The sequence below is a fragment of the Anopheles maculipalpis genome, chromosome 3RL (genome assembly GCF_943734695.1).
Source record: "Anopheles maculipalpis chromosome 3RL, idAnoMacuDA_375_x, whole genome shotgun sequence".
NCBI lineage: Eukaryota > Metazoa > Arthropoda > Insecta > Diptera > Culicidae > Anopheles > Anopheles maculipalpis.
Window position 1 is genome coordinate 19497869 of NC_064872.1, and position 14172 is coordinate 19512040.

General features: G+C 47.6%; 4 protein-coding genes across 6 annotated transcripts in view; 2 read left to right on the plus strand and 2 right to left on the minus strand.

Annotated features, from left to right (window-relative positions):
* Window positions 1-80: 80 nt before the first annotated feature.
* Window positions 81-1674, plus strand: LOC126564767 (zinc carboxypeptidase-like). Its single transcript, XM_050221871.1, has 5 exons — window positions 81-404; window positions 476-857; window positions 927-1014; window positions 1079-1369; window positions 1447-1674. The coding sequence occupies exons 1-5, from the start codon at window positions 112-114 to the stop codon at window positions 1638-1640; spliced, it is 1248 nt and encodes a 415-aa protein (XP_050077828.1). The 5' UTR covers window positions 81-111; the 3' UTR covers window positions 1641-1674.
* Window positions 1675-1874: 200 nt separating this feature from the next.
* Window positions 1875-11274, minus strand: LOC126563753 (myosin-VIIa-like). Of its 2 annotated transcripts, XM_050220455.1 has the most exons (12): window positions 11165-11274; window positions 10032-10169; window positions 9839-9961; window positions 8627-9745; window positions 8040-8555; window positions 7804-7959; window positions 7066-7194; window positions 5505-5708; window positions 3639-5426; window positions 3457-3572; window positions 3226-3388; window positions 1875-3161 (listed from the first exon to the last, which is right to left on the minus strand). In XM_050220455.1, exons 1-12 carry the CDS (start codon window positions 11186-11188, stop codon window positions 1875-1877), a joined length of 5763 nt encoding a protein of 1920 aa, XP_050076412.1. In that variant the 5' UTR covers window positions 11189-11274. The 2 variants fall into 2 exon arrangements, with proteins under 2 accessions (XP_050076412.1, XP_050076410.1); XM_050220453.1 differs by having other exon boundaries at window positions 7066-7959.
* A 1034-nt stretch (window positions 11275-12308) lies between these two features.
* Window positions 12309-12958, plus strand: LOC126565457 (inosine triphosphate pyrophosphatase). Its single transcript, XM_050222639.1, has 2 exons — window positions 12309-12549; window positions 12630-12958. Exons 1-2 carry the CDS (start codon window positions 12309-12311, stop codon window positions 12956-12958), a joined length of 570 nt encoding a protein of 189 aa, XP_050078596.1.
* A 289-nt stretch (window positions 12959-13247) lies between these two features.
* Window positions 13248-14172, minus strand: part of LOC126564500 (mannose-P-dolichol utilization defect 1 protein homolog) — a 161617-nt gene continuing 160692 nt past the window's right edge. Inside the window, exons 2-3 of one of the 2 annotated variants that reach the window (XM_050221563.1) lie at window positions 14018-14106; window positions 13248-13934 (exon numbers count right to left, since the gene is read on the minus strand). In XM_050221563.1, coding sequence (XP_050077520.1) covers window positions 13249-13934; window positions 14018-14105 — 774 coding nt within the window. In that variant the 5' untranslated portion in view covers window position 14106 and the 3' untranslated portion in view covers window position 13248. Of the gene's footprint in view, window positions 13935-14017; window positions 14108-14172 lie in introns of both variants that reach the window. The other variant, XM_050221562.1, reaches the window with a different exon arrangement.

Below are 14172 nucleotides of genomic sequence, written 5' to 3' on the forward strand. Positions count from 1 at the left end.
AAATCGAGCCTCCAACTCTTTGCCCACGCACCAGATAGCGCTTTCGCGTATATAAGCAACCCGAACCGAGCGAACGAGCTCATCGTTTCGTTCAGGGGTCGTATTGGAAAGATGTGGTTTAAGCTAGCGTTTCTACTAGTAGCCGCCATTGCGTGCGGTGGATCGGCCGAACAGGCCCGATTCGACAACTACCGTGTGTACGAGGTGTCGATCGAAACAGAATTTCAGCTGCGCACCCTCCAACAGCTGGAACTGAACCCCGATGGCTACAACTTCTGGGAATCGCCGGTGCAAACCAACATGCGCCTGAGCATTGTGGTCCCACCGCACAAGTTTGCCCACTTCGAGGAGCTGACGGCAGCACTTTCCCTGAAGAGGCGCCTGCAGATCGAAGACTTCCAGAAGTACGAATGAAAGAATCCTGGTCTTTTCTGCTCAGTGCGTCATTGAAGTCTTTTCTCTTTATCCATCGCAGAGTGATCGATGCTGAGCGTCCGATGCGCCATAATCGTGCTACATTCGGCTGGACCGATTATTACACCGTGGATGAAATCTACGCCTGGATGGATTCGGTTGTCGCTTCGAACCCAGCCATTCTTACCGGCTCGGTTTACGGTACATCGTTCGAGGGACGCGATTTGAAGGCGATCAAGCTGTCGCACAAGGCGGGCAATCCGGGCATCTTCATCGAGGCTAACATTCATGCTCGCGAGTGGATCTCGTCCGCTACTGCCACGTGGCTGTTGAACGAGCTGCTCACCTCCAGCAACCCAGCTGTTCAGGATTTGGCCCAGAATTACGATTGGTACTTCATTATGGTTGCGAATCCGGATGGTTTGACGTACACCAAGACCACTGTAAGTATTGCTGATGCGCTGTAAAGAATTCTTCGTACTAATCACGGGCGGTTACCCCCTTTTCAATAGAACCGCCAATGGCGCAAGACCCGTCAACCAGTCAATGCTCTCTGTGTTGGTACTGATCCTAACCGCAACTTTGACTACATGTGGATGAGTAAGATACGAACCCAACCTCAACTGCTTAACACACATTAACGCTCATTATTCATCCTTTCCAGATGGTGGTGCTTCGTCCGTACCTTGTTCGGACACGTTTGCTGGATTGACGGCCTTCTCCGAGCCAGAAACGCGAGCCATGGCCGACTACTATGCCACTATTGCGAACAATATCAACATCCAGTTCTCGTTCCATTCCTACGGCCAGTACCTGCTGACACCGTTCGGATACAGTGGTGCTCCACTGCCATCCAACGATGCCGATTTGCAACGTATTGCCGCTGCTACTGCTGCAGCCATCCAGGCTACTTACGGCACGCGCTACACTTACGGCAACAGTGCCAGCGTTTTGTGTAAGTGTCTTCTAAATGAAGGAGGGATCGCAAAAGGTACAACAATTCTTTATCTACTATTTCTCTTCTCAACACAGACACTACCTCCGGAAGCACGGTAGACTACTTCGTTGGAGTGCACGGCACGCGACTTGGATACACCTTCGAGTTCCGTGATACCGGTGCGACCGGATTCGTCCTCCCTGCCGATCAGATCATTCCGAACGCACAGGAAACGCTCAACGGTATCATCGCTTTCGTTGCCGAAGCTAAGGTCCTTGGGTACGTCTAAATCCCGGCTCTTGTATCGTCTGTCCAATAAAGCACTACGAATTAAATTTTGAAGTGGAATTCGATTTGAATTTTGTAAAATGAAATATTAACTTATTTAATAAATCTTTATTATGATCTAACCAAATTCCTTTAAATTTAAACGGTTTGCATGTTCGTCCTTGACTGTCTTTTCCACTATCTTTGCCTCTTTGTTATCAGTGTTCTTTGCGTTCCAACATTCGCCTATCATCTTTTAATTCCTTTGCGCTTGCGCCTTAAAATGGCGTATGTAAGACGCTAACAGCTCATCCATTTTGTATCCCTGCTTCGTTTCCAGCAGCAGCTTCGTCGATCCCATCATACTGCCAAACTTGATGTGGAAGAAGGTATTACCCGAGCTCCAGAAGTTTAGCTCCGTGTAGCTGTAGCTATGCAATATGTCCTTCGTGTGGGGTTCGATCAGGTGGAATCCGGTTCGATTGATCGCTATCAGCAGTGTCGGTGGTAGGTTCTGATCGGTCGCTTGCTTTACCACGAAGAACGTTGACCCAAACATCGAGAACTGCTGCATCAGCTTTAGGAAGGCTAGCTTCGCCTCACCGACGCTTATTCCTTTGACAGCTTCCACCTTCGCTATGATATCACGCTTCCAGTGATCGATCTTCTGCAAGCGTTCGGCATCCTTCGCCATGAGCAATGGTAAGAAGTCGTGGAAGTTTTTACCCAATATCGGCAGGTCCGTGACTTCATACTGTGCCCAGAAGATGTAAGCAGCCAAATCAACGACTTGCTCCTTGGTGAGTTGATAGTAGCCTTGCAGTAGCTTGGGCACTTCCTGGTGGAAGTGGAATATCTCGTCCGCATTCCGATCCCGCCCTGGTACTACGTTGATCCACAGTTTTCGCATGAAGAACAGCTGGTACTCGCACTGGATACGATTGTCGTTCGTCCGGGAAGGATGTGTTTCACGTAACCATTCCATCAGTTCGTAGATGAAATCGAATAGGAAGTAATCCTCAGGCACCGACAGTACCTTGTCCATCACCTTGATGAAGAGACTGAAGCCCTCGCTAGACTTTAGCTCCAATCGACGCGTGATCGTCTGAATCAGATCCTTCGTTTTGGTGGACGACTCGATCTGGAACGCTTCATCCGTATCATCCGGGAAGTACACCTTGTGATAAATCTCCACCGTTCGGTAGCGTATCGCTTCCACCTCCACTATGTACGGTGGGTACTTCCGGGTGCCCAACTTAATTGTCTTCTGCAGCCGCTGCAAGCAATCCACTGCGATCGGATGTTTACGGGTGCGCAAAAACGTAAACAGTTCCTTCTGCAGTGATTGACTGGGAAGCATCACGCCGGTGGCGAGCCACAGCAAATCCCAACCACGTTCCTCACTGATTTGAATCTTGTTATCTGTCAGCTGGCGCATAATCTGGCAGTAGACTTCATCCCGCAGAAGATCATCCATCATTGCTGGGGTGAAGATTTTAGCGACATCGATCTGCTCACGGCTTTTCGGAAGATCGCCCATGTACTGCAATAGAGAAAACGGATTATGTATTTTATTGGCTGCACAAGGCAACACCTTGTTAATGTACCTTCAGAATAAAAGTGAAAATCATCACAGCAGTATCGCACTTTGCACGATCATTTTTAAGACGCTCCAAGAGAGGTGCCTTCATTGGATCTCTGGTATGCTTCCAAAGTTCTTCTACCGTAGATTTGCGCACACTATTGATGCTTGTTGAAGACGATACATTGCTATATAAAGTGTAAAGAAGAATGTTAGTAAAATCAAAGACAATAGACAAGTCCTATCTCACACTTACGCGATCGGTGCTCTGAAGTGATCTGCGGCGAACCTCTGCAGAGTGTGCATCTTCTTCCTTTGCACGGTGTTGTAGATAGGACCGGCATGCTTCTTGCTTTTTATGGCATTTTCCTTCTGCAAGAAGCAGTTTAATTAATTCATATTAATTATTTTAAGAGCAGGCGTGTGCTCAAACTTTACCTTGTAAAAGTTCAGCACTACACCTGACGGAGGCATGATCGTCGGTAGGATATAGATAGATTCCGTTGGGAAATAGCCCGACTTTCCATTGCACTCGCCATATCCCCATGTGGCCTCTTCAGCCATAATCGATTCGCCAGTGAATCCTTGTCCGAGTGCTATAAGATCACCTTTCAGAAGGCTTAGCACTGTTTCGTCCGTAGTTTCCGATTTGTACGACTGCACCACAACCGCGTAGATGCTTCTCTTCTTCAGCTCATCAATAATATAGTTAACCAGCTCTGACACAACGCGTGCATCGAACGTTTTGAAGCTAAATTCTTCTCCCTGAATCGTACCCAGATACAAGGTGCCTACATCCGTTTCCGGATCTTCCTCACAGCTTACGTGCACCAGTTCCGGATAGGACAGTTCCACCAGCACCTGTTCTTGCTCATCCACAAAGAACAACCCGGACCAATTGATCGCAATGATGATGTTTGCCGCTGCAAGCGACGGACCACCGGACTGAACAGCTTCAAAAAATCTGGAAAACATCATACCCCAGGTAATCTTCGCAAACAGTACAATGTCCTCCTTCGCTACAGCTCTCTGCAGGAACTCTTTCACGCAGCGACTCTTCTTGAACGCCGTTTCGATCATCTGCATCCAGCGTGGTGCCGTTTCCGGCCTCAGTACACTTCTCGGTACAAAGTCCTTCAGCCTTTCCTGCAGTGTCTTCGCATTCATTTCACTACCATACTCGGCGTAGTACTGCAGTGCGGCCAACATCGCCAGATCCCTATCCGAGTTGCTAACCAACTCACCCAAATTCAGTCCACGTACAATCTGTGCATAAATGAGCCCCGTTGCAATCGGATCTACTGCAGGATCGTGCCATGGTGCAAACAGTTCCTTGCGGAAGAATATCTTCCAATCAGCCGCTCGCTCGCTAAGGCCTTGCTCTTTCGCGTACTGCTCACAGTTCGATACAGCGTCCATCAGGAACTCGCGGCCACTTTGGAGCGATAGTACCTTGTCCTGCATCGTGACGAAGATCGAGAAACCGAAGCGATCTTTCAGCATAATCATATCACTTATCTTCTCACACAGCTCCCCGGCCGTAGTTGCTGAATCGGTGTCAACGGTGCGGTTAGTTCCATCCATCAGGATCACACTTACATTCATGGGTTTTTTCGTTTTCGTCGCCTGCAACTCCATCAGCGAAGGTGGCTGCCTTCTTGTTCCATTCTTAAGCGTACGATCAAGCCGGTGTTCACAGTACGGCGCATACAACTCCGGACCTTCCCTGATGAACGAACGCAGATACTTCTCGAACCGTTCCGATGGTGTAAAACACCCGACACACAGTGAAAGCAGGATCCAACCTTTCGCATGCGAGGTTGCAGTTGGATTATTGGTCAGCTGTTTGCAAATCTGGCAGAAGATCTCATCACGCAAGTTTTTGTTCAAAATACCATGCCCAATAATAAAGTGCAGCTTGTCCAGATTATTGCTACGACTGTTGAGAAATTCCTGATAGTCCGTAATCTCCTCATTATTCTCCATAATCGATTTCAATTCACTGGGAATTTTAGACTTCTTTTTCAGCGTACGATGTATCATCTTCCGATCGTGCTCGGACAGTGTCTCCTGGAATGCCTGAAAATCCTTCGATTTTGCAAAATTTCTCCCCAACGTCGTAGATACCCGCTGCATCACCGGTTTGTGCTTTGATTCGTCATTCTCTTCCTCGTACTTGGCATCCGCCATATCGCCCATGAATCGTAGTATTGTAATCCAGAGTGCCTAAAGTTGGATAAGAAACGTTACTGAACATCCCCCCAACCATTCCGTTGAATCGCAGACCAGAAGGCGTCACCTTACCTGGGCGGATATAACATCGGCCGTGCTGTAGAGATCGAGCAGGGAGGATTTAAGCTTTCGCTTGCTGAACTGATAAGACGCATTGTTCGCAAAGTAGGTGGCCGCAAATTTGGAAAAGTTGTAGTCGGATAAATCCTCGCGATAAGTAACCGTTCGCTCCTGGGCTGCATGCTGCTCGTTCGTCCCTTCCGGCTGCTCAGCATCCTACAGTGACAGTGGAACGGAGTATAGATAGATGATAGATTAGTGAAGGTAGTCCATCCGCGGGATCTTACCATTAGATCGAAGAAAAGAATTTTATGTACAGTTTCGGTGGTGATAAGAAGTGTAACGCCCCACCTGTATCTGATCGTGTACATAATGGTGATGATGCGTGTAGTTAGGCTGTATGATGTGTTTGTGTCATCGTTGTTAGTAAGCAACAGGTTCGAATAGGTGTATATACAATCAGAGTTATGTACTGTGTAGTGTTCTTTTTTTTATGAGCTTATGCTATCATTAATGCTATCTAGAGGTATTTACAACATGTCTGTGATTGGATCGCAGGCTAACATAAGTTGTGGAAGGGGGAAAACTGGACCAAAAAACGTCCAATAAAATACACGGAAACGAGTGACCTCGGGTAAGCAACGCCATAAAAGGGCCACTTCCGAAACGCACTCACACTTTGCCCACCCCAGCTCCAGGCGGCGTCCTTCACGGCTGATCAATCATCACCGGCACGCCATTGCTGACACAACGGTACGCGCAACGATATCTTGACGTGCGTGTAGTAGGAGTTGTCATGTATCGGTAAGCTGATGGCTTAAAAAGCTGACCGATAAGAAATACTGATATCGTAGCTATCCGTCAAAGTTTAGCACCCAGGCCCGAATGGCGCACAGTCGATCGACGGCGTTCGGTCTGCAAATGTGACTCTGTTGGGTGGGTGATTGAGGTGGAACACCCTATTGGCAAAATGAAATCCATCTTCATCTGTGTCTCATGAGTGTCGCATTAAAACGTATCTACATTGCTGCTACGGCTTGCGGCTTGTGTGAGTGACGTGACGACGCGTCTGAGTCTATATGGCATTCTTTATACAAAAAAATCTTTTCCTATATGTACATCATCGCTACTACTCTATTGTTAGTATTAAGTGTTAATGTTCTACTACTTTACTACTCCTATTTTATGTTTCGAGCGGGGTGCAATGGCGGGAGATTATGTGTGCTGCTTTATTTACAAAATATCATCTAAATATCCTTTCTTGCGAGTGTGGGTTTGTTCATGCGCCATCCTTCAGGTTAGTCAAACCCACACGTTATGGAATATGGAGCGTTATAATAGTGCGTTATTAAGCTTGCCAAACAAGATAACTGTTTCGAGTGTGCCGTGTGCGGAGAGCATCGTTGTTGTACTGTGTATTTGTGTGCATGAACAGGTGTCACGAGAGCTTAAAGGCTCCCCAAACTTATAGCCTAGATGATTCGTAATAGTTAACCGGACGTGAAAGAAGTTTGGTGGGGATGATCTTTTTGTTGCGACTCTTCTCTTCGAAATACTGGCGCATTTTGCTTACGGCTAGCGATGGTTTCCGTTTCGGTACCGGCTCGGGGCTCGTAGTACCTTCCAGAAACCCGAACACGTCGTCCACGATCTTGTTGTCCTCCTCCACGTTGATGGTTGGCTGTGGCAGTACCGCCATCACCTTACGCTGCACATCGGGCTGCTGCTGCTGTTGCTGCTGATGAGCCATCTCCCGGTTTAGCTCGTCTACTCGCAGCCAGTAGTTGTGCTCGGCATCCTCCCGCCAGCGAGCATTACCCGACTTGCGGAACTGCAACTCTTCCGTGCGCTGCATCGCAATAATTTCATTCATACGACGCGCACGGTATGTGATCCGGTCACGGAGGTTGCGCCGGGTGAGATACCCACGACACTGTGCCTGAAGCTGTACGATCGCTCCCCGAAGACGACCGAAGGCGTACGTTTGGGCGCGTGACTTGATCACCGCCTGCAAGCGTTGGTAACCGTTGCGCATCATCAGATAGTCCGCTCGGTAGCCTCTTGCACGCCAGTGCTTCTGTATAACAATCGCTGCCTCCCGGTATCGGCGCAGATACCTCCAGAACAGCACCCTTCGGAAGGCACGCTGTATCAGCACGACGTAGTGCAGATACACGCGGGATCGTTCCGACTCGAGCAGATAGTCATGGCTTTCCTTCAGGAACACCTTCGTCATACCGAACTGATAGTCGTCCGATATCGTGACAAGCACCTTCTTGCAGATATCCTTCGCTGCCTGCACGCAGTCTACCTTGTGCGGTGCTCCTATGCCCGGTACCAGGTGCCGATAGCGTTCGACAAATTCTCGGTAAGTGTGTCTGATAGCATATCCAGCCTGCCTTATCTTGGCCGTCTCCATCATGCCCGAGTATCGTAGCTGCCGAACGCACAGCGTCTTATCGATGATCTAAAAAAAATGCGAAACGAAACTCTATACTCCTCCGTCGTGGATGAGTTCCTTAGAATCGTTGCATAAATCATGCTTACCTTCGGTCTCTTCACATCGTTCGGTTTGATGCAACGGATAAAGTACGGATGGCACGAGGAAAGTGTTCGCATTAGCGAATCGAGCGAGTTCCTAAACTGCAGCGACAGCGTTATCGAGCGTTTGGTCGTATCGAGCGAATCATCCGTCCCGAACAGTGTCACCAGATACTCGTTAGTACTTTTCGTTACCAGTTCCTTCAGATCGGCACTGAACGAGTCCCGATTCTTTTCCAAAAAGCCATCCACCCGATAAAACACTACACCGGCAAAGTGTTGCACACCGAAGGCTGGATCCTTATCGTACTTGGGCTTGACGTAAACCGTTTTAGAGCCGTGCGTTGTGTGAAGCTTAGACAGCATGGTCAGATCGGTACCCTTGGGAAAGCGCGTTTCTTCATCGATCAGTGACATCAGGTTGAGGGACTTCATGCCGATCATGTCTAGGATTTCTTGGTTGTCGATAAAATCGATCGTCGTCCAGTTGATACCCTCGCGCGCATATTCTGCTTGCTCCATCTACAAAGACATACGTACAGAGGCAGATTAGATTGAAGAAGACCGCATAATTTCAACATCTCAGAACTTACCTTGAAGATGTGCTTCACGAAAAACTGCTGCAAATTTTCGTTCGCGTAGTTGATGCACAGCTGCTCGAAGCTGTTCACCTCAAACTGCTCGAACCCAAAGATGTCCAGCACACCGATCGATAGCCGTCCCTTGTTCGATGGTTTGTAGATCGCCTTATTGATCTTGTCCACGATCTGGATGAACAGTTTACCGTAGATCGCCTTCACGAACGCGTCCCGTGCCTCTATTGCCTGATCTTTGGACAGCTGCGACACAACACGCTCCCCATGTGCCAGAATCGTTTTGCGCGTCAGCGCACTCAACAGTTGTGCCTTGGAAACTCCGAGCAAAACGGCCACTCGACCCACGTTCAACGTATCGTTAATTTCCACCGCATCAATGTTTTGCACCACAGTCGCCTTATACTTCACATTTCCCAGATGCAAGATGGCCGCCAGTAGACTCAGAATCGATTGGATCTCTTGATCGTCGAACGCGAGCACCTTCATGGCGGACCTTACATCCGCAAACTCTTTCGCATCGTTTCGTCCCTCACAGAGCAGTGTTTGGCCACTCGTCAGATATGCGTACGCTTTCGGTGCGTCCTCCAAATCGAGCCGTTTGCGTTCGTCCTTCGTCATGCCGGCCAGCATGGAGTAAAAGATGTGATAGTTCCGTTCACCCTTGTTCTGTCTCACAATGCGTGACTTCTCCAGCAGATACTGCTCGATCCTAGCTCCACCGATCACACCGTCGGTCGTGAAGTGCACATCAATGTACTTCCCGAACCGGGACGAGTTATCGTTTCGCATCGTTTTCGCATTTCCGAACGCCTCCAGAATTGGGTTCGATTCGATAATCTGCTGCTCGATCCACGAATGCTTACCGCTTGTGGCGGCTAGATACTGCAGTATCAGCTTGGTGCTTTCCGTCTTACCAGCTCCAGATTCGCCACTGATCACAATACACTGGTTACGCTTCTCGCGCTTCATCTCCTGGTACGCACTGTCCCCGATGGCGAAGATGTGCGGTGGCAGCTCACCCAGCTTCTTGTCACGATACAGATTGATCTCGTTGTACGTGTAGATCGGCAGTATCTCGTACGGGTTTATCGCTACCAGCATGCTGCCCGTGTACGTCTGGGAGGTAGCAAAATAAAAATTAGGAAAACAACATACATGATCACGAGAAAAAATCAATCAAAACAAATGGAGACAACATGATTGACCTACATAAATCTGTTTCTGCCGGTATCGAACGATGAGATTACGCAGTATGGCGTACTCCTGGAGGTCGCCCAGCGTTATCATATCGTGCACCGTTCTCTGTGACGTCACGTGCATCGGTTTGATTATCTGGAGGTGTTGTGAGAAGTTAGTATGGAATGTTGTTTTTTTTAACTAAATTTCGCGAAAGATGACTCACCTCTGCGTCCTTAACCCAGAACTCTTCACCATCGTCGTTGGCAACCAGCGTACGGCCCTCGTGGGTACGAAGAACACGCCCAGCGTATGGTAGTTCGAACTCATGTTTATGCTTTGGCTGGATCCAGACCCATTCACCCTGTGCACAGTATGGGGAGGACACAAAAGAATCAATTTAAAATATTGTAAATAGGAAACTCTCAGGAACCCATCACAATCCATCTTGGTAGTGACATTAATCGCAAAAAACAACCACTCCGGAAATCCTTTATCTAATCACTTTGATAGAAAGGAAAGATCCGGGTTTGGCTTATCAAGACTCGATTCTGTAGCGGTTCAATTGCTTCATCATGCTTGAATGTCATCTTCAAGGTACATCACTTCATCTTGTGCTCTTAAAATCCTCCCAAGAAAAGGTCTTCATTTAGTCGTACACGGACTAGATACTTCTGGAGCTTCTGCCTTGATGTACTAATCCTCCAAATTATCCTAATCCTTATCAAATGAGCACAAGATTAATGCAGACATTACCAGCTAATACAGGACTTAAATTTCACTCTAATTACTTTTCCCCTTTTGGCACGGCTGCTACTACTTTCCTTCCGCGTTTTCAACCCCGTTTCGATAAGAACTTCACGATAATACCACAGGCACACATCGACACAATCTTAGATGATCGGCGTGTCTCCGTTACTGTGCTTCTCATAACATAATTAGTGGACGCCTTCAGCGCCAACCAACAACACCAACAAAAATCACCTCCCTCCTATACAATGTCCATGTCCGTGTAATGCACTTGGTCAGGTATCATATCGCACCTTACGTCCACGAAGGAAACACTATCAAAATTGAAGTCACTTATCAACGGCCATCGACACCCTGTGGGACGGCCTCTATCGTGGAGTCGCCCGGTCCGCTATATCGGACTCGTCATCAATTTCACTCTTCAACTGTTCCCCCCACCCACGTACACAGAATTAGACGGAAGTGAACGGAGGCGGTTGTGAGGTGGCGCACACATAACACTTGAGCGCGCTTATCCTTTGACACGACGGTACGCCTTATCAATGACTAACACCGGTTGGAATGTTGTAGCACTTTAGTTGAGAGTGTGGGTGGGCGACCTATACTTACCAACTCTTCCCTGGTGTCCATCATGGTGACGAACGGTTATGTGCTTCTTCTCAACACCCCACACCTCCTGCACTCGTCATCGAAATTCAATGCAACGTCACCAGGTTTTTCTCCCTTTTTTTCGTTTGCGGGAAGAATAATTGCTTTCGCACGATCTATTCGTATCTTTTTTTGTTGTAAATTTGTTGTTGTAACAATTGCAAATAACCACACAGTGCACTTTTGTCGCTTAGCTACTACAGAATTGCACAAAATTTACACTGCAAGCTACGAATCAATGCGTGTTCGCGAGGAGAGTTTCGGGGAACGTCTCTATCACCAGTACGGCCGGTACCTCGAGCGCACTGGTTCGATTCAATCAATTGCCAGCACCTGTACGGGGCTGAGATTCGTCTGATATCGCCCCACAACGTGTTATCAATTATTGAGGCCCCCGTTATCTGCCGGACGGTGGTGATAAGTTCTTCCGTGAACGTTAAAGCGCTTACCGGAATACACTGTGTGGCATAAAGGGTTGACGGATTTTTGTGAGTGAAATTTGAAAATATAGTTCGAAATAGTGATCACTAGCTGTAGCCACAATTTTTTGTTGCCCATGCTTTCGGAATTAAAAATTGCGCCAAATTAACGGTAAATTCAAATTTGCGCGAAAGATCGATCAGTTCAAACATTTCGAATAATTAACGGATTTTTTAAGATTCAATGTAGGTGACATAAACACAAATGTTCTTGTATGCTTATAATTTTGAACACAAGCTATCGTACCGTTATTTCCAAATTTGTCCATCATCTCAGAAAAAAAGATGTTTTTTCGCATTTTGCCCGCGCGGGCGTTCAGTTGACACCAAAATTAAGGATAGTTTCGAGCAGTTGCATTTCGAACAAACTGCTCGACTAACTGACACACGGAAAATTGTGTTTTGAAATACAAAACAATACAATCTAGCAACACTGCGCCTTATTTACATCCAGCAAACATGCCGGGTAAACATATTGCTTTTTAAAGTTAGCTAATTTCATTCACTGCCTAAAGTTAGTTAAATTACTCCTTTATTAATATTTCTCATCATGTTATGCGGTTTAATCTATTGTAGACGGTTTCAAACTCGATTTTCATACGAAAGTTTTCAATCCAGAACAGCCGATGGCTAGTAGACCGATTTCGTTCGTCACTGGAAATGCGAAAAAGCTGGAAGAAGTACGTGCCATCCTTGGGAGCTGTTTCCCATGGGAAATTGTAGCTGTAAAGCTAGATCTTCCCGAACTGCAAGGAGAAATCGATGACATCTGCAAGCGCAAGTGCCTCGAGGCGGCTCGCCAAGTACAGGGACCGGTAATGGTAGAGGACACATGCCTGTGCTTTAACGCCTTAAAAGGGCTTCCTGGTAAGTGTAGACCCTGCACTTAAACATAAAAAACAAGCACACTATAGATCTAATGAATGAAAATTGTTGTCCATTGGTAGGTCCGTACATCAAATGGTTCCTTGACAAGCTCGGTCCGGAAGGATTGCATAAGCTTCTCGATGGTTGGGAAGATAAATCCGCTCAAGCGGTATGCACGTTCGCTTACACCGACCAACCAGACGGGGAGGTCATACTGTTCCAGGGACGCACCGATGGAGACATAGTGGCACCACGTGGTCCACGAGATTTCGGTTGGGATCCCGTATTTCAACCCACCGGATACGACCAAACGTACGCCGAACTGCCAAAGACAAAAAAGAACGAAATCTCTCACCGATACCGTGCGCTGGCAAAGCTGGCCGAACATTTCTCTGCCGAAAGCAAATGATACTACCAAACAGGAATGTAGAACAAGCTCATAGTTGGAATAATGGAACATTTTGGAGTATTATTGGTAATTTATTTTACTACAAACACCTGGCACTACAGCTGCGAACCAGCCTCTCTCTCTCTCCAAACTTTTTTGTCATTTACTCTTTATAGTCTTTTACCGTGTGGAATTGGTTTAGGTACTTTTCCAGCTTAAAACTATACACGCGCAGGCTTTTCTGTGTCTGTGTCCACTTTACTCAATTTTAATTGAACGTGAAGAAAAAAGGGTTGCCCTTCGACCGGTTTCTAGTCGGTTTTCTTGCTCTTAGCCTTTGGTTTCTTTACTGCGGCCGCTCCCGCCGGCGCAGCCTTCTTCTGCTTGTCCGCATTCCAGTAGTACAGCACCTGCAGCGCAATCACCAGATTGGCAAAGGTCGATGAACCGTACGTGATGATCATCATCTGATCGCCCGTTTCCTGAATTGACGTGAAGATGCGTGCCATCGATCCGGCCAGCAGCATAAAGCACGTTACCGCCGATAGCTGACCGGTGCTACCGTTGCGATAGTTGGTGAACGCTTGGGACAACTTTCCGAGCAGCAGTATCGGCACGTTAAAGCCCTGCGCGATCAGCAGATAGTTGAGCGGTGTCAAACCTCCCATCAGCACGTACACCAACGCGGAGTAGGCGAAGGTAAACACCGCCGACAGCACGGTAGATCCACCGAAGAACAGCACCATCATAGCGATGATGGCCGTCTGCAGGGCCAGAAAAGCCGTATCACCCCAGGCACTAAACGGGAACCCATTCACAAAGCTGTACGCCATATGGATCGTGATCGCAAATAGATCGAGACACACGCTAAACAGACTGATGCCGCGGGCCGATCTGTTGCCAAGAATCTTAGTTATTTGAGGCACCTTTACCAACACCGAACCGGCAATAATACCCAGTCCCAAGCCTTTGCTGAGCAGTGCACGGAAACAGTCACCTGTTTGGGCGAAAAGACAAGAACAAGGATCAGAAGGTTAGTCAGCAAGGACATTCCCCAAAACGCCCGTAGGTAACACGCACCATCGAGCAGGTCAAACTCTACGAAGTAGTTATCGTAACATTTCTCGCTCATCAGGTACAGCATGAACTCTTTTCCGTAGTCCACCATTTCGATGCCTTTGGTTATGCTACAGCTAGTGTGTTAAAAACTGCTTTTTCTGTGCGAAAAACAGTTA

What these genes read in the sequence shown, in the direction of transcription:
- LOC126563753 (XM_050220453.1), bottom strand. Translation starts at nt 11,188, where the DNA reads ATGATGGACACCAGGGAAGAGTTG. An exon ending in TCGTGAAGCACATCTTCAAG is followed by an intron (nt 8,556 to 8,626) that starts GTAAGTTCTGAG and finishes ATGTCTTTGTAG; the next exon opens with ATGGAGCAAGCAGAATATGC. An exon ending in CCGATGTTATATCCGCCCAG is followed by an intron (nt 5,427 to 5,504) that starts GTAAGGTGACGC and finishes ATCCAACTTTAG; the next exon opens with GCACTCTGGATTACAATACT.
- LOC126564767 (XM_050221871.1), top strand. Translation starts at nt 112, where the DNA reads ATGTGGTTTAAGCTAGCGTTTCTACTAGTAGCCGCCATTGCGTGCGGT. An exon ending in CAGATCGAAGACTTCCAGAA is followed by an intron (nt 405 to 475) that starts GTACGAATGAAA and finishes TATCCATCGCAG; the next exon opens with AGTGATCGATGCTGAGCGTC. An exon ending in CTTTGACTACATGTGGATGA is followed by an intron (nt 1,015 to 1,078) that starts GTAAGATACGAA and finishes CATCCTTTCCAG; the next exon opens with ATGGTGGTGCTTCGTCCGTA.
- LOC126565457 (XM_050222639.1), top strand. Translation starts at nt 12,309, where the DNA reads ATGGCTAGTAGACCGATTTCGTTCGTCACTGGAAATGCGAAAAAGCTG. An exon ending in CGCCTTAAAAGGGCTTCCTG is followed by an intron (nt 12,550 to 12,629) that starts GTAAGTGTAGAC and finishes GTCCATTGGTAG; the next exon opens with GTCCGTACATCAAATGGTTC.